At 36.1% G+C, this 24,353-nt stretch overlaps 1 protein-coding gene across 1 annotated transcript; it reads right to left on the bottom strand.

Moving 5' to 3' along the window:
• Nucleotides 1-543: 543 nt before the first annotated feature.
• On the bottom strand, nucleotides 544-23,659 carry plppr4a (phospholipid phosphatase related 4a). Its single transcript, XM_006634889.3, has 7 exons — nucleotides 23,200-23,659; nucleotides 16,875-17,060; nucleotides 12,058-12,187; nucleotides 11,297-11,492; nucleotides 8,270-8,327; nucleotides 7,132-7,305; nucleotides 544-4,543 (listed from the first exon to the last, which is right to left on the bottom strand). The coding sequence occupies exons 1-7, from the start codon at nucleotides 23,275-23,277 to the stop codon at nucleotides 3,197-3,199; spliced, it is 2,169 nt and encodes a 722-aa protein (XP_006634952.2). The 5' UTR covers nucleotides 23,278-23,659; the 3' UTR covers nucleotides 544-3,196.
• Nucleotides 23,660-24,353: the final 694 nt, after the last annotated feature.

Raw genomic sequence — 24,353 nt, forward strand, 5'->3', positions numbered from 1 at the left:
TGAATTGCCTTGCTCAAAGGTACAGTGTCCCAGCAGGGCAGTGTCCCACCCAGGACCTCACATTTACAAATTTTAGAAGCCGAACACTGATGCCCTGGTAGTTTAATGGATATAACGTATCTGTATGTAACAACATTAAAATCCCTTTGTGGATATTCATTCAATTCTCTGCTGTGCATTATCACAGTTTGTTCATCTGTATTTTAAAGATATAGTGAAAAGTAACCAATACTGATACAGTAATAATGCATAATATTTATTGGTTCTGGTCATTTAAATGTAAATGTTTAAAACAAAGAACGGGAGGCACTTCTTTACTCACAGGGTTGTGGGAGTCTGTAACAAGCAACTCAGCCATGTTGGTGAAGCTGATGGTCTGGTATCTTTAAAAAAAATGAGGATTAATTAACTACTAACTACCAGATAGGCTACCGTATATGGGCTCAATGGCCTCCTGTTATTTTGAACCTTTCTTACCTGTTTACACAGATTAAAAATAATTCATGGCCATACTACAATGAAAAAGAAGGAACACTCTTTGGTTTAGTAGCAAACATTTATTTCAATATTCAGACAATGCACAATTTTCTTTTATAAACCCAGTCAGGTCTTCAATTAAATATAAGCTGTATTTTAAACTTTATACAGGGCTAGACGGCCTGTTCACAACCTGGAGAGTTTCACAAGATTGTGTTGTACACGCTACAGTGCTTACTTACAAAGGCATTGATTGATTCACATACCGACCAACAGAAGTTAACATTATACAGATGTTCACTGGCAAAACATTGCATAACATTGTCCTACACTATGTACAAATTTCCATGTATCTTCCAATTTAAATGCATACACCTCACATAATGCATGTCCAAGGTTTCATTTTATGTCATCATTTCTACATAATGCTAAGATACATGTTTGTTTGCTTTTTTGGCAAGTAACAAATATTTATTTACAGTGGTACAAAGATGAAATATTTGAGCAATTAATTCAATAGTAAGTAAAAATTAAGGTACAAGTCAATGCCAAATAATGGCATAATTTACAAAAAAGCCTTCTGTTAAATATCAAATGACCATGCTGATGTTACAACTGCTTAAATAAAATAATATACCAGATTACAGGCATATTACAAAATAACAAAAGATATTGTTACCCTTTGGCACATATATAGTATATTAAAAATAATGATATAATAGTGATACTTGTCATATTTAATCACAAAAATACTATAGAGAGTTCCCAACTGAATTTATAGATTTCTATAAGGTTATTTATTTGACGTTCAATAGTTTAACACAAATAAATTGAAATTAGCAGAATACATTCCTTGAGCCTTGATTATTTTTAATATTTTAAGGTGTCTAGATGACAGCAAAATATTATTAAAGCAAAAACACTAAGATGTCCGTGAAATTTTAGTGTAAACTCTAATACTGCTGATATTTAAATGTTGAAAATTACAGTATACTGTAGTTGGTAGAATTCGTGCTTTTATTTTCTATTAATTTGTGAGAGAGAATAAGAATGAAACTTAGTCGTGGGTTTTATACTAAAAAGAAAAAAATGTTGATACAGATAATTTCACTACCTGTATTTATATTTGTGATATCTGGTCTATAATTAACCCTGTTTTCTTAGAGCCTTCTATCCATTAGTCTATGCTGCTTGTAACTATATTTAAGAAAAAGATTCTCACACACATAATACAAAGTCACCTTATTATTTTAGCTGCTAACAAATCACCACTTTACTCTATAGTGCCTGCTGGACTTCTAAATGTTTATGAACAGCTCATCACTGTGCATGGTGTAAAAAGAAGCAGAAGAATGCCATAAAGCAGTTTTATAATAACCAATCTTTTCTAAGAATTTTAATACTTTTATATGGTACTTACTGTATGTGACTGAATTTTATTCACTTCACAAATACTACTGATGAGAAATGAAGTATTAAGAGGGATCATATATTTTGCACAGAGTTTACACAGTTACACATTCTTTTCCACTTATAGTAATGCAGAATGACTAGACTCTGATGCAAAGTGATGCTAATGATTTGGGAATTCAGCTAAAATAGAGAGAAAAAAGAGAGAGTGATTTTCCAGGGAAGCTATTTGAAGGGTTTGTTTGAAGAAAAATAATATTACATTGTTTCTTCTTTAGAGGTGAAAAAAAGAAAATCTGAGTGAATTCTATAAAAAATACAACTGACTTAGCACAATCTAAAACATGTTTATATTAAAAACAGTAGTTTTACCAGCTTCATAAGCAGACTTTAAGACAAAAGAGTCCATGATACTCATCCCTACAGTAAATTATGTTGCCAAAAAAGAGCACTTTGTTGTGTTTGTATAAGAATTTCATAATTAATCATGATGTGCACATATTGGTTTCAACGCTGCATTCCCAAGGCAGCAAATGTCTGTAATTGTGTATTCAAGATCTGCACAAAGCCAAAATATGCATCACAAAATAAAAACCAATCTGAGACATCAGTTTCTTTCATTAATTACTGGCAAATGCAAACTTAAATAATCCCCTGTTATAGGTGTTTGAGAATAAGTTTAAATAAATGTTTTTTTGTTTTCATTATATGAATTTCAGCTGTGACAGAATCTGAGTAAGATGGTGGTATAGCACCCATATTATAGCACAAATATGTACACTGGAAAAAATATAGAAATTTGTTTTAATATTTATGATAAGAAGATCTTTTAGAAGCACATCCTGCGGTGATTATTTTAAGTGCAATAAGCAATAACACTGTGGTGTTTAAGAAAGCAAATGGTGTAAAGTAAGAAATAACTGAATTCTGTCTGAAAGCAGAAGATTTTCTGAATGTAAAAGTTAATCAGTGATTTATTTTTAAAAAATTGGAACATTTTAAATATAGCCAGAGATCAGAATGAGTGTCAGATTTGAAACTGTGAAGAATGAAGATTATAATGAAATCTACATCAAATGTATTACCTATACACTGGGCTTTGTGCTTTCTTGTCTATACAAAACTGTAAATATCATGCACAATATAGCTTTTTATTTTGGGGAAAAAAGCAGTACGTTTCCAGTTAGGGCAACGAGCAATGGACTAGCCTATACAGAAAACGACTGAATGACAGCAAGAAACCCAAGTGCAAGCTTCATTCACATCTTTCAATGTAAATCCACTGAACAAGGCCACACATTAGAATACCTCACTCCTTGAAAGCCCGTGTTGGTGACGTCCCTTTGTAAAAGATGTTCCTGGTGTTTTCTGGGCTATTGCCTCTTTCAGGAATCAGGATGATGTTACCTTTCCTCCTGAGTGTAGAGTCACGACTTGAGGCTATAGACAAAGTCTCGGAGGCTGCCTCACTCCCGTCTACTGGTGTCACTCTTATGGTAGTTATCCCATGATGGTGATGGTGGTGCTCACTGCTGCTGTCTGGGTTGCTTCTTTTTCTGTCAGCTGAACTGTAGCCATCTTTCAGGGACTCGCAGCTCTCTGAGTCCCTGTTCAGGTCGTTAAGCTCGTAAGACTGACGGATGCTGCCTTTTTCCTGTGATTTCCATTTCCACGAACCGGTTCCATCATTTGATGGAGGCTGAACGACTGGCCTGTTGTTTTCCGGGTGAGCCTCCACTCTGACTATATTACTAGGTTCCTGGTCTGTCAGCGTTTTGTACCTGATTGCTCCTGTGCAACTGACAGTACTGCCATCTGAGCTCTTAGGACTGCTCTGCAGCATTCCCTGTTGCTTTGACATAGCAATAACCTGCATTATCCTAGGCTGGTTGTTAGTTCTGCAAGCTCCACTCTTTTCTGCAACCTTCAGCCATTTTGACCTTGCTGAACTGGTTTTGGGAGATGTGCTGACATTCTCCTGTGTTTCCTCTGGAATATGAACCAGTTGTGAAGAACCAGGGCGTGACTGGATAGACACTCTAGCCCCGCCAGCTATACCGCTGCTGTTATTAGGCAAGGGGGTTGTGCCGGCTGCAAGTTTCAAGTACTGACCTGCTGGACCTTGGTGTTCTCCGTTGACACCTACTCTTGCTGGCTCTGAGCTTGACCTCATTTCTATGGACCTCTGAGGAGAATGCCCTGCTTCGGTTTCCATGACCTGCAAGGACAGTTTGCGGCTCTCGTTCTTATTTTTCCACTGGGAGAGCAGCTGCTTCGACCGTGCCGAATCCATGGACGCATGGATGGAGGCATTTCTTCTTGCAGCCTCCTCCAGAGCAGGTGTGTTCACCCTGGGGAGGGTGTTGCTGAAGGTCACCATATTCTCTTTGCCCATTGGGCTGCGGGGGGTTATGATCTCTACGTCGGCGCTGGCTCTCTTGAGGTTGGTGAGGGAGCTGGACTCTCTGTGGTTGCGGTTCAGGATGCTCTCGGAATGGTGGGAGGAGATACCATCGCTGCTGCTCCCGTTCTTGCCTTGTAGGTGTCTGCTTGTGTCCTGGCTGAGGTCTGTGAGAGACCTCAGAGGTTCTCTGTGATGTGCCTGTTGGCTTGTATTATCTTCACTAGACTGGAAGTTGCCTACAGCGTAGAGTCCCTGAAAACCAAAAATAAAAAAAACCCATCACAGCTTCTTCAGAAGACCACACATGAGCAACATGCTTTTATACCTACGATTTTGTCTTCTTCTTTTGCACTACAGTTGTAAATCTTTTTTTCTTTAAAAACTGTAGATTAAATAACTAAGATCAACAAACTCAGCAGAAGCAAACAAAGACAAAAACCGTTTGGATTTCTGGTACCACTCTGGCTAGATGGGCGAATGGCCTTGTCACATTTGTAACTGTTCTTACTATAGAATAATTACACTTGAGTCTTCACCAAAAGTAGTAAAATTCTTATTGTGATTTTGTCCTTTATGTCACTAAACATAATGTGACTATGTCACTAGTGAATTAAATCTGAATCTTGCAGGGTCAGTGAAAACACAGTTGTCAGTCTTTATTACTGTCATGGCATTAATGAGTGATGAATACCGCCAAAGGCATTACAGAACAGAATTCTTGTGTGAATATGTATGTGTGTGGGTGTATAAATGAGTGTATTCCTTCAAGTTCCATTGTTTGTAAAGGTTAAAGATATTTGTTATAACAAACATGGTCAAACATATATATACTGTATATAATTTTCAATGTAAATTATGTAATAGCAAAATTAATTCAAGATAATGATTTTAACTATATGTAAGTTGTGGCATATTTATTTTTTCAATTAGAAATAATTTGTATAATCAGTTATTAAAGTGTACTGTACATGTCACTTCATTATAAAATATTGCACTTTTTTAAATATCTAAAACCTTATTCAAAGCCCCTGGCTTCATTATAATGCCTGTGTTCTTCAAGGATGCATGCAACAATACAGCGGTTTCAAGAGATTTTAAAAGCGTATTCATTATCATTCAGTGGCACCCTGAAGGGTGCTTTGTACCCCCGGGGTGCAACTGACACCCTCTTTTCTAAAGATGTGAGCATGTTAAGAATAATAAGGCTGAGTTCTGGGGGCAGGTTTGTTCAACTTGGCTGACTGTTCTCAGGAAACAAAGCCTCTGGTTCTCTGTTGATCTCTTTGTTGAATGGTGAATCATCGCTTGATTTATCTCTACAGCAAAGGCAGATCTGGCTGGTTGGCAGCACTGCTGCTAAAAAGATTGGTCACTCAGTGGTGGCAGTTACATTCCCTCCCCTGGTGCCAGTGGATCCTTTCTTCTCTTGATGTTGCTCATACGGAGTTTTACATTGCATTGCTCCAACTCTAGAAATCGGACTTTGGCCTGGGGCAATTCCTCCTGACCTGGCTCGAGTGAATTTAAAACAGACACCTGCTATTGTACGTGATAGTTCACGAATAGTAGAAAGGTGGGGATAACATCAGGAATAGCCACTGGGCCACAAGTAGAATGGCCACTCATAAACCTCCATTCATGGTAATAGGGTAACAATGGCTGGACTATAAATCCCTCTGTAATACAGTTGTAATTCGCGGTACTGTGGGAAATACACCTGGTGTGTGTCTTCTCCAGTGTTCTCTGGAAATGGCTGTTTTCGTCATAATTACTCATCTCAAACCTTCACTGAGATGCACTTTGACTCCTTGCCACCCTACATGGCTAAAGACAGGGGACTGACCAGCTGCGTGGTTCAGAGGTGGACAACACCAAAGTTCTGTTAAGCCCACCCCTACTGTATGTGCTGCCATGGAAAATATTTGGGTTTCTCTATAGTTTTGGGATGGAGGTGGGTGGCCACATGGGCAGGGATGGTGGAAAAGTGGGAGGAGAGTGAGAGGTGGTGTGCTGTGTTGTTTTTGTTTTTTATTTTCCTCCTGAATTAAAAACAAACAAATGCTGATTTAAAAGAAATCCCACATTTAACTCAAGGAGATGTGGCATGATAAAGCCCACGCAATTACTGCTTATCTTCAACCAACTAATCATTTTACATTTAAAGTCACACGAGCCTTATGGAAGAACGCTTGTGACTTCAGCTATTTTAAAAGGAATAAAATACCTATAGCCAGAAAGAATTCAGAGTTCAGAGATATCCTGCTGTATTGCAGTGTGCACACCAAAAGTTGAGTTCAGATGATTTAATTGAGAATGAGAAGGATCATTCCCTCCACGTACTCTTCTCCACTGTATTTCACTGAGACTGAATACCATTAAGAGTTATCTGACATGAACTACTGAAATACTGCATGAAGTTAATTCAAGCATAAGATGGAAGAAAGCAGTGTTTAGAGTTGTTCTGAGTCAGGCCCTTTGTGTGAAAGTGCTACTACTTGTAAAAAGGGGAAACACTGTGTTGTAATTTATCTAATTGAAACTTTCTTAACTTCATAACTAAAGACATGGATTATGGTACAATTAAGGCCCCATATCCAAAACACTTAGATACTTAAATCCCTAAAGGAAACTATGGGGATGTTACCTCATCTACAGTTTCGAGTATAGGAGTCTCAGAGTTCAGAGTTCTATTACAGTATATGAACAGGATTTACCAATAGTACATAATGAACAAAGTTAAGGTTTATTAAGTAGATTACCATAGGTAAATATTTGCAATCTTAGTACCAAGTACAGGTAAAAAGTAGTCTGCAAAAAAAGTCTTGATTTTGATTACTTACTAAATATACAGCTATACCTCCACCGATGAGGAAGCCACAGTAGACATCAATAGGGTGGTTCTTATACTGAATGATACGCGTCAACCCACAAATAATGGCACAAATGATGAAGGAGAAAACCAACAGCGGTTTCAGAAGTTTAGAAGAGTCTGTCAATGTGGCATTAAAATACATCTGAAAGAAAACATTGAGAAATAAAAAACGTATTGCGTTTTATCATTTTTACTGTGTCTGATTAGGTTGTTCCACAAAACCTTTCGACAGTGTATTTCATACTACATTCCTACTTTTTCTTGCCTTCTTTGTGAATTCTTTATAAACAGATGTCACTTTAGAATGTAACAACATCAAGTAATCCTCAAACATTTTTCCAATAATTGTCAAAGGAAATATTTTCATTACTTAAGATTCACTGCATTTGTACATAGCAAGCAAAACAACTGTCTACCAGCAACCTCACCATACCATAGTACTGAAGATCACGTGGAGAAATTTCACAGATTGAATTAAGGAGCAACTTTAGGTAGGTGACACTGTTCAAATCCAAAGTTGAATCTGGGTGGGACACAGATGTTAACACTGCTGTTCAAATAGTCAGCCTCCTAGATTAACATCTCATCTGAAAGAAGAACAACTACATCACACTGATACTTGTCTCTATAATGAGGCTTTGGTTTTGGAAATTGTGGTCCAGAGGGAACCAGAGTACCAGTACTGGTCCACCAACAACACTTATAGCAGGAACTTTGTTTCCTATCCCAGTACTGACGAGGCTCAATCTAAAATATCACTTAATTACAGGTGTATTTAAGACATATGAAGATCTTTAACACATATCATTCTCTTTATTTGTTACTCCTTCTTTTAATTTTCTAGTATAAACATTTCAAATGCTGTAAAAAATGGAATTGCATTTTGCGACAATTTTAAGTATGCTGCTATCTATCTTTAAAACGTGCACTGTTGGCTATATGCGTGTCACAGAAGAGAATAGCTGTCATTCATTTAAGAACAGGCTGCTGTTCTTAAGGCAGTAGACAACAAAATTATTTTTACATAATAATTGCTTTTAGAAACTAGTCTTTTAGGTAGACACTCCTTGTGTTTCAAGGCAATTAACACGGCATCAATTACTCACAGAGACATACACAGCCGCGAAAGCTGCCAGTGTAGCATGTTGGGAAGGGAAGGATTTCCTAAAAAGGAAGAAAAACAGGATTACTCTTCTTCTGCTTTAAATGTTCCAGCTTCTGACTAGAGACCAATGGATTTGAATGATACTTCAAATGTGAAGATGAGCAGGAACTGTATACAGATTTAATGAGACCATGAAAGTGCATTTACAGATGTGCAATGCATTACAGTAATTCTAAAAAAGTCTATTTTGCTTGACACTGACATAAAGATGCGCTGCAGTGATGATAAACTGTAGGATTTGTAAGTCATTTGTATAACAAGACGATGCAGCAGAAGCACTAAATGAAAAAAACATATACAAAAGGCAGAGGAATGTTTTTTTTAAATGATGTAATACAAATCTGAGAGTACATTTTGATAAATCACTAAATATGTTCAAAATGTTTCCTCCAATTGCACATTTTCAATGCACTTTTTCATTTTTTTCAGAAATGAAAGTGGTGTTTGACTAGTCAGCTAATATGACTTGAATACTATGGGCTTTTGTTATTTGTTTTTAAAATTTGAAATATGGAATTATTTTTACATCTCATTCTTTGGGACACGAATTGGTAGTAAACCTGCATTTAGTGTTCTGATCCTCCTATAATAGGAGAAAGGGGGTCTCTCCGTGTTTTCTTCAGGAACACATTCTGTCAGGATCATCAGCCATCTCTCACACTGTGAGTCATACTGTAGGTTCTCCGTTGTACCCACCCTGGTGGTACTGATTCCACTGATGGCATATTTTAGATTCAGCCTGTGTTGTCTGGACTACAGACATCTTTGTTTGCTGTATGTAAGCACCTTTGGTGGGAAAGCCACTAGGAATCTCAACAAAAATATTCTACACACTGGTGTCATACTGTATTGATTGAAGTAATCAGCCGTTTAAGGCACCGATCTTGATTTTTTTAAAGCATATACACAACCGCAAATCTTGATGTCACAAAGTACAGCCCAAGATAGATTTAATTTTTTTTTGCATACAGTGACAAAACCAGGAAACTTTTTCCCAATAAATCCAAATTTGCATTTTCTGCGTGGAAGCGTGTAGGTGTTAGCAATTTTTTTAGCTACACTGCTGCACGGCACGATGCTTCATCCAGTAAGTGCACTAGAGCTCAAATTTGTGTGGGCTGAAAGGAATGACATTCACTGTTCTCTTCAATTCCTACAACAGGGATTTTTTCAGACTTCTGCATGAGAGTCTCTAGTGATTCTCAAGCCAAGATTATTCTTTTAAGTCGCTGTAAAAAATAGTTTAAGTATTCAATGGACAGATGGTTTCAATGGAAAGGTTGCAAGTGGTGGGCAGGTGTTTGCCTTACTGCATTGCATTGCACTTTTATTGAATATGTATAAAATATAAACTAGAATAACTCCTTTTGAATTCTAAAGAATCTCAGAATCTAAATACATACAGTAGCTGGAATAACTCATTATTGCATCTTGAAATACTGGGTTATTTTATATGTTATTACATTAAACATTTTGACATTTGTAAAGTCTGATGAAGTATTTACATGTATTCAATTACATGCATACAATATGAGAGTTTGTTTTCTTTGATTAAAAGAAAAAAGATTAATCATATATTCAAACACGGATGCCCCTAAACCATACATGATAGCAACAATGCAGAGCTTTAAGGTTTAACTTATCCAATTTATAAATTATGCAATACTATATGTAAAACAATGATTATTACAAATGACTGGATCAACACATTATGTACTCTACTGGGAAAAAGCTACATAATGTTTATACATTGAGCTACTGTCAATCTCATATTTTTTAATCCTTAGGTTTGATATAATGGTCATTTGTATGTGCTCAGTCAGTGTGAAAAACCATTTCAATTAATTTATTACTCACTCAATAAGAGAATGAACAATGAAAAATAAATAAGATGGTCAACTCTATGAATTTGTCATCTGTCCCTTTTCTAGTCCCACTGATACTGTAGGTTCATTTTAGAATCAATGAGCTCATTTTCAAAAGCCTTGAATCTGATCTACCTGGAATAGACACAAATCCTACCTCATTCAAAGAGTAACATTATCAACCAAAATAAAAGAAAATTGAAACCACAATAAACTGTAAATTAGTCAGGCATAAGAAAAAGAGATTCTACATCTATATCTAGGAGATATCTTTCAGTTTGATTCAATTGCTTATCTCTCAATTGGCACTTAAATTTTCCATGTCAATATAAAGGAACCCAAAGCCACAGTAAAATCCTATTAAAATGAAGTAAAGAAACTTTTGTAAAATAATGAATACAATTTTACTTTAATTGATTAAAAGTAGGAACATATTTTCAGTTTTCCATTAAGTTTCTATCTTTGTGTTTTATATTTAAGATAAAATATGAGCAAAACGTGAGAGGAAACTCTTAATAGCCTACTCTTGAAGTGTATCAAACAACCACATACAGTAACACATTATCAAAGTTACAGTTAATGGGTTTTGTGATAATCTGTTAAATCATTCCTCAATAAACATTAAAAACCGAATGAAAAAAGTATACTTAGCATGAAAACCCACATTCAATATTGTGTTTCATAGGTGTAAATAATACAATTGCTCTAACATAACCGAGTTTTACATTACTCTTACGCACTCATTTCAACATAATAGTTTTTAAAAATCATTAATTTGAAGGTATGGTGTTGTATTAAAATATGCAAGATTCAGACTAGCTTGACTGCACTGCTGTTTTAACAAATACATAAAAAGGAAACTAGTAATTACATTTTCTTATTGAAATTGGAGTATCTTATAATGAAAAAGATTTTTATGATTATAAATGGAGTACTTTAAAAAAAATTCCCTCTTTGAAACTCTTAGACACACACCCCTTTCAAATTTCAACATTTTTCTTAGAAAAAAGACATTCAGTTCGTTACTTAAAATTTAACTTGATAACTAAAGTAGACAAAAGATTAAAGTGTTATACAGTATAAAGCAGATGGAATTAATTTACCTGCCAGCAGTGATAACAGCAGAGTCTACACCTGAGCAAATGTCCTCTACGATAAATGAACTCTCATCACAGGATGTATTCAGTGTGGTGTAGTTGGGTTTGCATACAGTTAGAAAATAAGGAGCATGATATCCAGTTGACAACTGGATAATATCGGTGATAAGAGCAGTGGCACAGAGTCCAAACACATGAACCCCTAACAGGAAACACAGAGAAGGAAATAAGAAAAGTCTGTTATAAGATACGTTTTAACAGATTAATTATTATTTTACCGATAGTTATTTAGGAATTCTAAACTAAAAGATATTTTAAAAGATTAGTATAGAATACTTGATGTTGAAGTTTGTAACTGGAAAGAAGGCCAAGCGTATGAAATTAAGTCATGGAACTTAAATGTCACACACATACACTTTTTTCTCCTACCCCTATTGTAAATGAAAAGCAAAACACTTTTTGGGCAGTATTCCAAAGCCTGCCTGAGAAAAGAAGGTTAATGTACAGTATATACCACAAACTCATATGAAGAATAAAGGCTAAAGAAAGGGATTAATACTTAAGCCATGCGTGTATATTCAAGTTACGAATTGATGTATGTTATATACCTGACCATTTCAGAAAGGTGTTTCCTTGAAGTACATTCAGAACTAAAAAAAAGTGTTTCAGGGAATACAGAACTAATGAAGCAGAATTTACAACCCTCATGCTGAAGTTGAAACTGTAGACCAAAAATTCTTCCATGACATATGAAAATTAAGACCTACCAACAAACCTGACAGCTCGCCGAATGTAAGAGTTGAAGTTGCATCCTGCCGCGTTAATATTTGCTTCTGTTCCAAGCCCATTTCTTCTCCTTGACAGGCAGCAATAAAGAATACCTTCTCCAATCATAATCTGAGGATAGATGATTGATTGTTTTCAATGTACAGGTCATAAAAGTTCAAGACTGTGAACATGTACTGTTAACAAAGAAAATAAAAAAAGAAGAGGAATCCTAGAGCTCCAGTATGTCTTTTCTTAAAATTATATTCCAGAACTCCCTCTAAACATTCCCCACAAACACATTTTACTGGTTCCTCACAAACCTTTTCTCATTAGTCTCCCATAAATTTTAAGGATGATGATTTCTGAGTTTTTTTACTTTTCCTCAGCAATCTCACTACCTGCCAGGAGAATCTAAAAAGATCACCTGCACACAAAATGAGGCACACTGCTTTCTTCAGGCTTGTCAGGCACTTAATTAGTGAGAAATGAGGTGTAACTAGTTCTGATGTCCAAAAATGACTCTTTACACAAAAAATGTGACTCACATTTCACATATAAGAAAAATAACCCATTACCCATATTTTTATTTTTCTATTTGGAAATATTAATTTGTATACCTAGACATGGTTTTGGGCCACCATGGAGGGACAGCCTGCTGTTTGTCACACTGCTGTTTGTTTCAATGTTAAGAAGCAACTTCTTAGGTTTCTTTATATTCTTTGCATGCCTTGCAGTTTAGATTGCACTAGAGGACTCTTAGTTTTCTCTTTTGTGTGACAAGTGTAGATAAACTACTTATTCTTCTCCTGTTCGAATTATCCAAGCTTGTCACAATAGAACAATGGCTGTCTAGCCACATTCCAAAAAGATTATTGGGCCTTCTTCTCCTTCTGTAATTCGTTTCAGAAAATTAATTAAAAAATTAAAATTCATACAGTATGTTATGTGCTGTAGACATACAAAGAGTTACTACCAGTTTCAAACTGCTTCTAGCACATAAGAAACCTTGATCAAAATCATAATTATTATTGAAGTGCCATAGCATACAGTACTTTATAGTCTTACAAAGGAGTTCACCTCCTTCCAGTGATGTCCCATTTTGCTGACTTATAAATGATGTATACACATTTTTTAAAGTGTATACTTTCCATTAAAACCTGAATGTTCAGACACCTCATGGAAGAAGTTATCCGTCAGCAAAAGCTGCAAAGTAAAATAATAAAAAAATAAAATATGGAAGTGAATGTATTTGCAAGGCACTCAGTGCATACACTGAAAGTAATATTATATCATAAGTTTATAACAGTGGTGCCAGTTTTATTATCACACTAGGGAGAAAAAGTGAGCAATATATTTGGTCTTGTCCTGCTGTGATCCTGGTATAATGGAAATCACCCGAGACTGGCTAACTCTACAGCACTGTAACAACCTGAACCTGAGCCCAGTTTGATCTTTTAGTGACTGCTCGAGCATGACCCTCCTCTCTAGAGCTCAGTGTCTACCAGTGGTGGTAAGATTCATGCTATTGAGAATGACAACTGGCAACAAAGTGGGACTGAAAGACACTTACTGATTTTTATTTTGCCTCTCTCGGATTTACCTCCAAGGTTAAAAGATTCATACTTTTTGTGTGGGGGTTAAAAAGGCAACTTACAAACATAAAGGAAAAAAAAATTAATTTGATTGGCATTAATAAATTTTTCCAAATTGAAAGAACTCATCCCAATCAACATGGGACACCGAATTACATGGAGATAAATTAATTTTATTAACAAATGAGAAATTCTAATAAAAAGAAAGAAGTACTACACCTCTCTGATATAAGATATTGCTTTATGATCTGGAAAAAATCACCTAAGACATTCAAATACTCAGTCAAAATGATTCCAGGTTGTACACCTGGAAATGTATAAAGATATACATGATACCCATTATAGCCAGAAAATGGAACCATGGGACTCATAATGAGTTAGATTGGCAAGGTAAATTAAATTCAAAGCAATCAAACTTAATTGAAACAAATGAAGAAAAAAACAACTAATGAGGTGTCTAACAGGAATGAATAAAAAAGTCACCCAAAAAACTAATCAAATTAACATATAGGGGAGGTAAGAAGGAAGGTTTTCTGATTAACGAACTAGAAAACAGTTGTAATTACCAATTAAAAAGGAGATTAAAAACTTTCTCAAATGGAATTTGACAGACATTGAGATGCAATGACCGCTTTTATGTCAAACATTTAAAAAAGAAGATAGAATTCCCAAAGTAATTGTTTTAAAGGCCCTTAAGTGGTTCTTGCAAGGAGGTTAAGATAATGACTGATAGTTACTACCACTTCATGCATGAGGTTCCCATTAAGTGGACTAAAACTGAATGTTCTCAGAACCCATTTTTAAAAATAATTAAAGTAATCACAGGGCAAACATTTTGAAAAATAATTCAAATTATCCATCCATTATTAGAAAGCTGCTTATTCCTGATAAGTGTTGTGACAATCTGGAGCCTTTCCCATGACAATCAGGAAGCAAGGCTTGACTTCACTGCAGACAGAATGCCAGTTTGTTGCAAAGCACACACAGGCGCACACATGCAGTTTAGAGACACCGATTAAGGTCTTTGGAAGGTTGGAAGAAACCAGGGCTCCGGAACAAAACACAGGAGGGAACATGTGAAATCCACACAAAATGCACCACAATCCAAAACTGAGTTTTGAGGCAGCAGCCCTGACCTCCAAACTGCCATGCTTCCCCCATTCAATTTATGTATGAGCAGATTATAAGAACGCTCATGCAGATTTGCTGTGATTAAACAATCCTATCTGGATCAAAGCCATTGGACAGGGAAACTGACTGGGAAGAACTCAGTGTTGCTCTACTGTATATAGATAAAAGCATTCCTCTGCTTAATAGCCATTTTGGGCGGCTATACAATAACCGATACATTTAGCATAACAAATAGTACCGTGTATATTACCTAAACAAATCCTAATTCACATAACTTTATCAAGAATTATGATTTAACCAACAGAACTAAAGCAATACTGAACTGCAATACGACATATCACATAACTTCCTAGCCATACAATTGCAAAAAACCCAAGCAGAATTTAAGAAAAAAATCCATTATTTTCAAATGGCCAGCAATCTCACTGTTACATTGAAAGTTTAAAGAAAGGCCCGGACATCAATAATGCAACAATCACCCTACAGAGCAGAGAGAACAGACTCCCCAAGTGATGGTAAAATTTTGCCCTGGGAAGGCTGAAGTAAAATTAAAGCTGACAGTAACAAAAACAGTATATGCGCCAGAGACTGAACATGATAGAATATGGAGGGAGGGAAAAGGAAAGTCCTGTGAAATGACAGACGTGTTCACATAATATGTCATTACAAAGATATGACTTTAATTATAAAGGCTTAAGGGAGTCCTCTTGAAACACAGTGTTAGTATAGCAACATTCACAAAACTAAACAGTGTACAGTATTACAAATATATATAGGCTGTGTGTGCTCCTTTTATAATTTGCTGGTAGTTGATACTGACACACAAACCTACCAATCTCATCCCACAGGTACTCAAATGCATTGAACAGCTGGATCATAATCTTAATGGTCCAAGATTTATGCTGAACATCTTTAGTGGTTTCTTTAGTGACCCTTGACATATGGGGAAGACCAGTCTTGAGCTTATTGATTAAGTGGTTGCACTGATGTTAATGTTGCTCCATCAGAAGTCTCAAAATGTGATTTGTAAAGTAGACATGTTACACTCCTGACACCAGGAGATTTCAGCAAGTCTTTTGTAGTTTCTTTTTTTCTTTTGTCAGTGTATGCCGTGTCTTTACTAAGTGACACCTGAATTTATCTGACAACACTATCACTTTACAATATCTATGGGAGAAAACACATCTACGTTGTATTCTGCAGGCAAGAATCCTGGTGAGATTGAGTCATAACATTACAACTGTATGAGTTCTGGATATATAAAACGGGACTTATGGGTGCTCTGCGTCACTGAGTGGTGTTAGTGTCATAGGTATTGGAGTGTGAAAATAATTAGGTGGTCCATCAAAACCCATCAGCCTTCTTGTTGGCCCATTTCATGACCAAGATAGATCTTTATTTAATAAGGTACTGTATACTGTGCATTATGTTACAAAAAGTTTCCTTTAGCTTAGATCAGAAGAAAAATGCTGGAAACATACAAATGGCACTAGAAAAACTACAGAAGGGTGTTAATGCTTCTATAATAGGATAATAATTAATGCAACAGTTTTACGGATTAAGAAATTGAACAGAATGGGTTACCAAATTGTTGCCATGGAAGCAGCTGAGGATGGATGACTGGTCTCTAAACACAGCTAACTGGCCCCCAGCCTTTAAACTTACCTTTTTAAAAATGTATGCTTTTGTAACAAGACTCATTGTATTACAAGTGTTGTGGTGACATAACCATCTAGGACTCTCAGCAATATTTAATACTCCTGTGAAGAGAGACTCGCTTTTTGGCATATCAGAATTCACTACTGTTAACGGAGGGTGTATGCCCTATAGCTGACATTATGCCTGAGAGAAAGGAACCAAATCTGGGCTGGGGATGTGCTGTACACTTCATTAAATTTAATTCCACTAAAAGCTTAAATATTTTGAACAGTTAGAACAGATTCACCTTTGAAACCTCCTTGACAATAACATTTTGTACACTCAGTCACCTCAGCAAATATTCCTAGGATTGAAGCAAAACAAATCACAACAAATATACAAGCGAAGTCTTCATGTCGCATTCTTATTTCTAATCGTTGTGGAGTACCACTGACCGTAGCTGCAGGTCCAGCAAATACCAGGCTGAGCAGCATGAGGAATGGAATGACTTCATGACTGGGTTCAATGTAGGGCATACTCAGACTGCGGTCATGGCAGTTGTACCCAGAGCGCACTGGTTTAAACACATCCGTCAACTCCAGGAAATACAGGCTGACAACTGAGGAGGCCAGAATTGGCAGCTGTAAATTAGTAACACAAAACAATTAAGAAGGATTAGGTTTCCTTTTAGGTAGCAAAAGCATGAAAACAAACTATTTCTTCCTCTTCAGGTTGGTAAGTTGTATTAGTCCAAGGAATCACTTAGTTGTACCTAAATGAGATTAGAAATTCAAAACTATTATTAATATATACAATAGACATAAAAACTAATTACTTATTCAGAGTATTTTGTGGATTCTGTTATGTACTGTACTGATTTTCTGCTATTGTGTTAACAGTTCCCTGTGCACATCTAGGCAATTATCTTAAAGTGGTTGAAGTACCTTGTTTCCCGAGAGACAATATAGCTGATGCTAGATATTACATTTTTTCTTTCTTAGTAGCAGCAGAATTTATTCTTATATTCTGGAGAGGGCTGGGAGGCTTAGGAGAGAAGAGCAAAATATAACCCTAGGTATCTGGTCCTTCTTAAATGCTCCTTACTTTGTTTTCTGCAAAAGAAAAACAATTCAAGGCCGGGAGATCATCAAGATTTTAAAATCGATGATCATTGTCAGATTCTCAGTAAACTGAGTACTGCTAATCTCACTGTTCACTACTTTCATTGGGCACAAGAACTTCTACAGTATATGGAATGATTCTAAATTTATTTTAGAATGTCTGATAAGAAGGACACAATCGATCGGCACTGTGTGTTTGCCTTTCTGGAACAGAGAGAGGTCTCTTGAAGTAAGAATTCTAATTGACTCATGCTGAGCTAGCCAAGTTTTATAGGACCGTATGAGTAGTAATTAAACTTTCCATCCTAAAAGGATATTCTGCCCAGAACAGATCATTGGGCAGTTGTATCTGAGTTCATGAGACATGGTCAAGTTTCACCACCTCCATGTTAAGAATCTAACATTCTTAAGGAAACCCAATACGAATATATAATATTTTGCTGTTTTCCCAGCTACTAACCTATAGGACCAAATCTGTTCTAATAAGTAAAAGACAATTTGCTATGCTTTTGAAATAAACAGAATGTACTCTGTGCAGTACATCTTATATGACAGATAAAACAGAATTCCGCTGTGTACCTTTTAGCACTATTAAATTCACTTGTCAATTGTAATATTATTTTGCCACTGTGAAACTGTAAAGGTTTCGAATGGTGACTTTTTTCAGATTCAGTATATTCCCAGTATTTCATTAATGAATTTTCAAAATGGAAATGAGTAGTCACAATTAGTAAACATCATGGCATTTTCCAAAATTCAGGAGAAACATTTCACTTTTACCCAATTATTGCTAACTGAGTCCTGTCACTCACTCATAGTGGGAAGCAAAGAATTTTAAGAATGTCTTTGAATAACAATTGCTAAGCATTCTTTATCAAATGGACAAGTGTCATTAAAATACTCTGCAATTGCTATTAGTGACAAAGTGTAACACTGAACATGACTGTTTCATATTTTATTCACACACGATTGTCAGGTTAGCATTAAGCGACAGATAAAAATGCATACTGTACACTGTAACTTTATATAACATTACATCATATTTCTTGCATTGATGCAGAGGCATCTAACTCAAATGTCAATTGATTGTATCTAATTGGGGAGTACAGGATGTAGCACATCTTAAAGGCACTTTTCTGTTTTTAATCACACATATTTGTACAGAATAATGTGTCACTTTTAGTAATGTGTCCATCCATATTATGCACGAAGGGGCAAAAGCTGCATTTTAAAGCTACAAAGAATTTTAAAAAGCACACAACACAGTTGATTTTCATTCCTGTTTCTATAAATTTTGCTTCAGATCACTCCACAAAAGATTATTCTAACATTTCCCAAGTGTTGGTATTTGGACAGAAATATAGGTCAGCTGTGCCACCTCAATAATAGAACAACCCAGCAGACTTTACATAAAAAGCTTCTGTGCATTATCTTCATTCTTCACATGGATCTACTATACATCATTGTATTTATCACGAATGGTTATGTAAAATTTAACAGAAACCCCCTTATGTAGTGCTTTGTATAAACATGGGGAAGAATTAGTTTTTTCAAGAATATGGTGCCAAGATGGGTTAGTGTGTTAAACATCACTAGAATAAAAAAAAAAAAACTTAACACTCCAATTGTTCTTGTATACCTACTTTATGTATAGTTTACCTAACTGTTCATACATTATTCCATAACTCCAGATTTAAAATCATTCTACTCTTATATTCAAATAATCTTTTTTTCCCCCAGGTATCACAATACCATGATTACAAACATAGAAAGCCACTTTGCTTACAGTAGAGTTTCAATAATTCATTTGTAAAAATGCAAGACTGCTTGCTTTGTCTGGCACATTTGATAAAAACAGGAGATGGTGGGCCTAAGCCTTCATAAAATGGAAATGGTACTTATCTGGGTATGAGATTCCTTGCCTCTCATCTTATCCATCCATTTTCTAACTGCTTCATCCAATTCAGGGTGGTGGGGAGGCAGTGGCTATCCCCACAAGCAATGGATGCAGGATACACTCTGGGCAGGACGCCAGTCTATTGCAGGCCAGATGCAAAGACATTGACACAAACATACACAACACTCACACCAGGGCCAATTTTGCTAGAAGCCAATTAAGCTACCAGTAATGTTTGGGACTGTGAGAGGAAACCAGAGCACCTGGAAGGTAACACAGGCAAACACAGGGAAAGCATGCAAACTTCACACAGATAGCACTCCTGGTCCGGAATTGAACCCAGGGTCCCAGTAAGGCAGCAATGCTAATATCTGTGCCACTGTGCCATCACCTCTGTACATTTGAATAGTAGTTGAATGAATAGTAATTGAACATAAAAAGGAAACTGATAAAACTCATTAGGGAAGTATACCAATGAAATACAAAATGCCATTGCATGGTCTTGCTGTTGACTGAAAGACTCATAAATATCTGCCATGTTATATCCCTTACTTGTAACACATGCAGCTTGTGCAACTGTCATTCATGCAATTCTGATTCTGTCCTTTGCTTCTCTCTATGAAGATGAGACATACATTGCTAATGTTGAGGTGTATCCACCAAGGAGGAATTTCAGTGTAAGACAAAGTGAAATGATAATGTCTGCTTCTTCTCTTGCCCTTTTCCAGCCATTCTGATAGTATCTCCCATTACATACCCAATTCTAACTGCTTTGTCCATTTCAGGGTCACAGGGGAGCTGGAGCCTATCCCAGCAAAGAATGGATGCAAGGTGGGATACACCCTGGATGGGACGCCAGTCCATCAAAGGAGCAGACACACAGGCACAGACACATACTGTACACACACACTCACACCAGGGCCAATTTTCCCAGAACCCAATTAACCTACCAGTATATTTTTGGACTGTGGCAGGAAACCGGAGCATCATTTAATGTACTGCATATAGAATTCACCCACCAACACTTTTTAGTAAGGTTTATTGAATCTAATGTTATGCTGGTTGTTAAGGATTTATACAATTCCTTATTAAGAATCTGGTATTTGATGCAGACGTCAAGTTGATGGGAGATTTGGATTCTTTTCTCCATTCTTATGCTTTTCCCTGTAGATGAGATTGAAAGTGATGGAATTCCCGATTTGCAGCCATGGAAGGAACCAATCCTGTGTTTCAAGAAATGTGTTAATCACTTTTGTCTTGATGGCATGTATTGTGCTTTAATTAGCCCACACCCAGAGGGGAGGATAGAGTTCTGCTTGAATAATGATGTAACCTGAACTGCAATCTTATAGTGAACCAATGGCACATGTACAGTACAATGCCCACTGAGGGAATCCCACAACTTTGTCTTTATACAGTTAAAATGTCCCAAAACTAGAAAAGTTCCCCTTGTTCAGAATAATGGAATAGGTTCAAAATGTAAGATAAGATAAGATTAGATAAGATCACTTTATTGGCCATATACAATTTCTTGCATTAGGAATTGGTCTTTTCACATGCCCCAGCTTGCTCTCCATGAGACACATAGACAGGGAGAGAAGCTTGGGGTCAGAGCACAGGGTCACCCATTTATACGGCATTTATATGTGATTCTACAATAGCGAACCATTTTAGAAGCATTGGGATCTTACTGTAAGTAGCCACATACTGTATATTGTATTAAAGAGTGATTGTTAAACCCTTTATCTTATGTTCTCTTTTTTGCCTGGATATAATAAATGCTAATAGAACAGGTACTTTCTTCAATACAATATCATACCACAAAATAGTTTAAATGGGTCAATGGTTCTTTATTTGGCAATTTGGGGTTTCTGCCTGTATTTCTCTCCTTTTTTGTCTCTGTTCTCTAGGCCTATAAAGTGGACCACAAAAGCCATAGAATCCCCTACTGTATATCATTCTAGCTATAAGTTTCCATTTGCATGTGTAAAAGGGGAACAGCTACAATGTAGTTTTTTCAAAAGCTAATTTAAATAAAAATCTTACACAGTTATAACATTCTTTGATCAATATAAGATAAAATATGCACTGATGGATGTGAACAATTATTTCATTGTCAGCTGTAAGCTAACACATCTGTTCATATTGCACTTTGTGTGTTACATCAGCCTTCTTTTACCTGTTGAAAATATATTTTGCTTTAATGCGAGCCTGATACACATGCTGCAGTCATTGTTTTCAGGCCATGAGTTGGAACAGTTTTTTGTTTCCTTTCTTAAGTTTACATATTATCCTAAAAAGGAAAATGTTACCTTATTTGTTTTTTAAAGTGTCTTCAAATTCAACCTGAAAGCAAAAACTAAAAACAAGGTTTTTTACTGAGATGCTCTAAACCTATAACCATGCAGAAATGTCACAGTGTTAGTGTGCAGTCAAGACTTTTTTACCTTTCTTGCTGTGAGTTTGCATTGAAGACATTACAGATGCGATTTTCTGTATGGGTGAACTATACTTTAAAACTAGTAACTAAAATTACTTTGATTGCAGTATGACAGTAATGATTAATTTGCACTTGAAATGATTAGTAGAATAAAACAATGAACTTCATAGCACAGAATTTCTCTAAAAAACAGCTACTGTAACTTTAGAAAATAGTACGTTAGGCCTTAACATGAACTTGCAGTAATAGAGCTGTAAGTAATCAACATTATACACTTACTCTTGAGCAATAATAACTTCCAACAAAATTACAATTTGAAAAAAAAACGTTTGTATTAAAAAAAAGCAACTCTTTTCTATTAGTTTCTTTGCACAGAAAGTAAAACCGTTCTACATCAAATCTAGAATGGAAGCTAATTATGGACAAACATCTGTGCCCAATCAATAATGATGGGATTATGTTATATAAATCATATCAAATACTAAATATTGCATGTCCTTATTATAAATACTCCCTTGACAACCTAGAGTAATAAGTTATATGTAATGCTATAATTAGCCTTTTAAAAGTGGTTAATTTGCATTTTAGAGCTTACATAGCACATGTATATATGTGTCACTCACATACAGTACATAGCCTACTGTCTGAATGACCATAGCGTTTAAGATGCTCCTGAAATTAACATTAAAAAAACAGATCAACGCTTTGCCGACACAAACACAAACACATTATCAAAGCAAATGTCTTTATAATGACACATTTCCATTGAAAAACTAGCACGAGAAACTGTTTTAGGCTAGGGACTAATATCTAATTATGCATGCAGATTCTGCCTGTACCCTTTAAAGGATTTGAAGAATTAATGATACGAGATACTGAACAATAACATTGCTCTTGTTAAGTACTGCGAACTCAATAAAAAATGTTAAGTTTTTCCAATTGCTAACGCAAACCAGACAGGACTGGGAGGTATTAACGTTTCATTTAATTATTTATTCAATTAATATATTAATTTAATGGTGGCAGGAAAAATTTAGCTTCAAGGTACTGAAAGCCACAGTACGTAATACCAGTGGTCATGGAGACATTTTATTAAACGTGATTCTCATGCAAATATACTCTAGTTAGTGCATAGCGGTTAATCCTTTAAATCCACAAAAACCTCACTTGATTTGAGAGAGCTGCAGACCTAAGGTATAATGCATCACACTGCATAAAACACTGATTCCATACTGCTATCATTGCTATTCCATAGGCAACAACCTTGTTGGAGACGCATTGTGTTGTACTCTCCAAAGATGCTTAAATGCAAGAACACCTACCTCAACAAAATAGAAACAAGGCAGCAAGGTAACGCTGTCTTTGGTCACCTTTCCTTTCTGCCTTTCCTTCGCAGACATGTTGGATCTTTTGCCTCTGTCTTATTACGGGCGAAATAAGCGGTTTCTGTAGTTAAGAAAATCCAAGACGATCTTGCCTTTAAAAATCAAGCGGTTACGGCTGGAGCTACATTCCCAACTGTCGCTACGGGTGGAGAGTGCGATTTCTCTACGGCTCACCAGCCTGTACAAAATGCTGCCTACTCTGAACAATACCAAATCCAATACAATTAAGGTTAGCTAACGCTAATGTGACACGAATAGCACACCTGAAGCAGTACGCTTATTTGTTTTTGTTTTTAATATTTTGCTGGGTTGTCTCTCCCTTCCTCTATACGTTAACAGATATCTACTTACTGAACTGTGTTGCAGGATAACGCTAAGGTAAAATATCAAGCGACCTGACGTCAGAACTGGGTTAAAGCTTTTTCACACATACGCGCGCACACAGCAAGCGAGACGCGCACACACAAACACATGCACAAAAACTATCAAGACTTAATTATGAAGCCCATGGTCCACCAAAAACAACAACGCTGTGGCAAGTCCTCAGATATTTAATTTTTAGATAATATAACACTATTCTTAAGTCAGTCTTGGGGAATTATCGCATGTAGAAAAAATCATACTTTTGTTTCACATCCTTTGCGTTTCTTGTTGCCTGTTTATTTGCAATGCCGAAAAGGACATTTTGATTTATTTACTGAATTAAAAAATAAAGAGATTTGATCACAACATGAAAGAGTACCAGTTTCATAATTACATCCTTCTATGACTATGGTGTTGCTTATCTTAAAATGTTTTGCACTCTAAGAGTTTGGATAGAAAAACTTAAACACATCCTGTAGTTGAACTTAAAGCAAAACCCAATCCTTATTCTCATGTGTAGAGAATTTTAAAGAACTTTATGTCTTCACCATCACTTAATACTGCAAGTTAAGAAACACTACAGTGCAACCATCCACTTAGTACAATGATCATTTATTCAACTGAGTGATCAAAGCCTCAGGGAGAGTGAAAACCATGCCTTACCACAACCAGAAGTCAGCACCTCATAGTTAGTATATTATCCACCAGCAATGTTGTGTCACTGTAGT

The sequence above is a fragment of the Lepisosteus oculatus genome, chromosome 9, assembly GCF_040954835.1.
Source record: "Lepisosteus oculatus isolate fLepOcu1 chromosome 9, fLepOcu1.hap2, whole genome shotgun sequence".
NCBI classification, from domain to species: Eukaryota; Metazoa; Chordata; class Actinopteri; order Semionotiformes; family Lepisosteidae; genus Lepisosteus; species Lepisosteus oculatus.

Excerpts from the sequence above, each read along its gene's own strand:
- plppr4a (XM_006634889.3), bottom strand. The coding sequence starts at position 23,277 with ATGTCTGCGAAGGAAAGGCAGAAAGGAAAGGTGACCAAAGACAGCGTT. Across the intron at positions 8,328-11,296 it reads GCTGTTATCACTGCTGGCAG|GAAATCCTTCCCTTCCCAAC; the intron begins GTAAATTAATTC and ends CTTCCTTTTTAG. Across the intron at positions 7,306-8,269 it reads TCGCGGCTGTGTATGTCTCT|ATGTATTTTAATGCCACATT; the intron begins GTGAGTAATTGA and ends GTTTTCTTTCAG.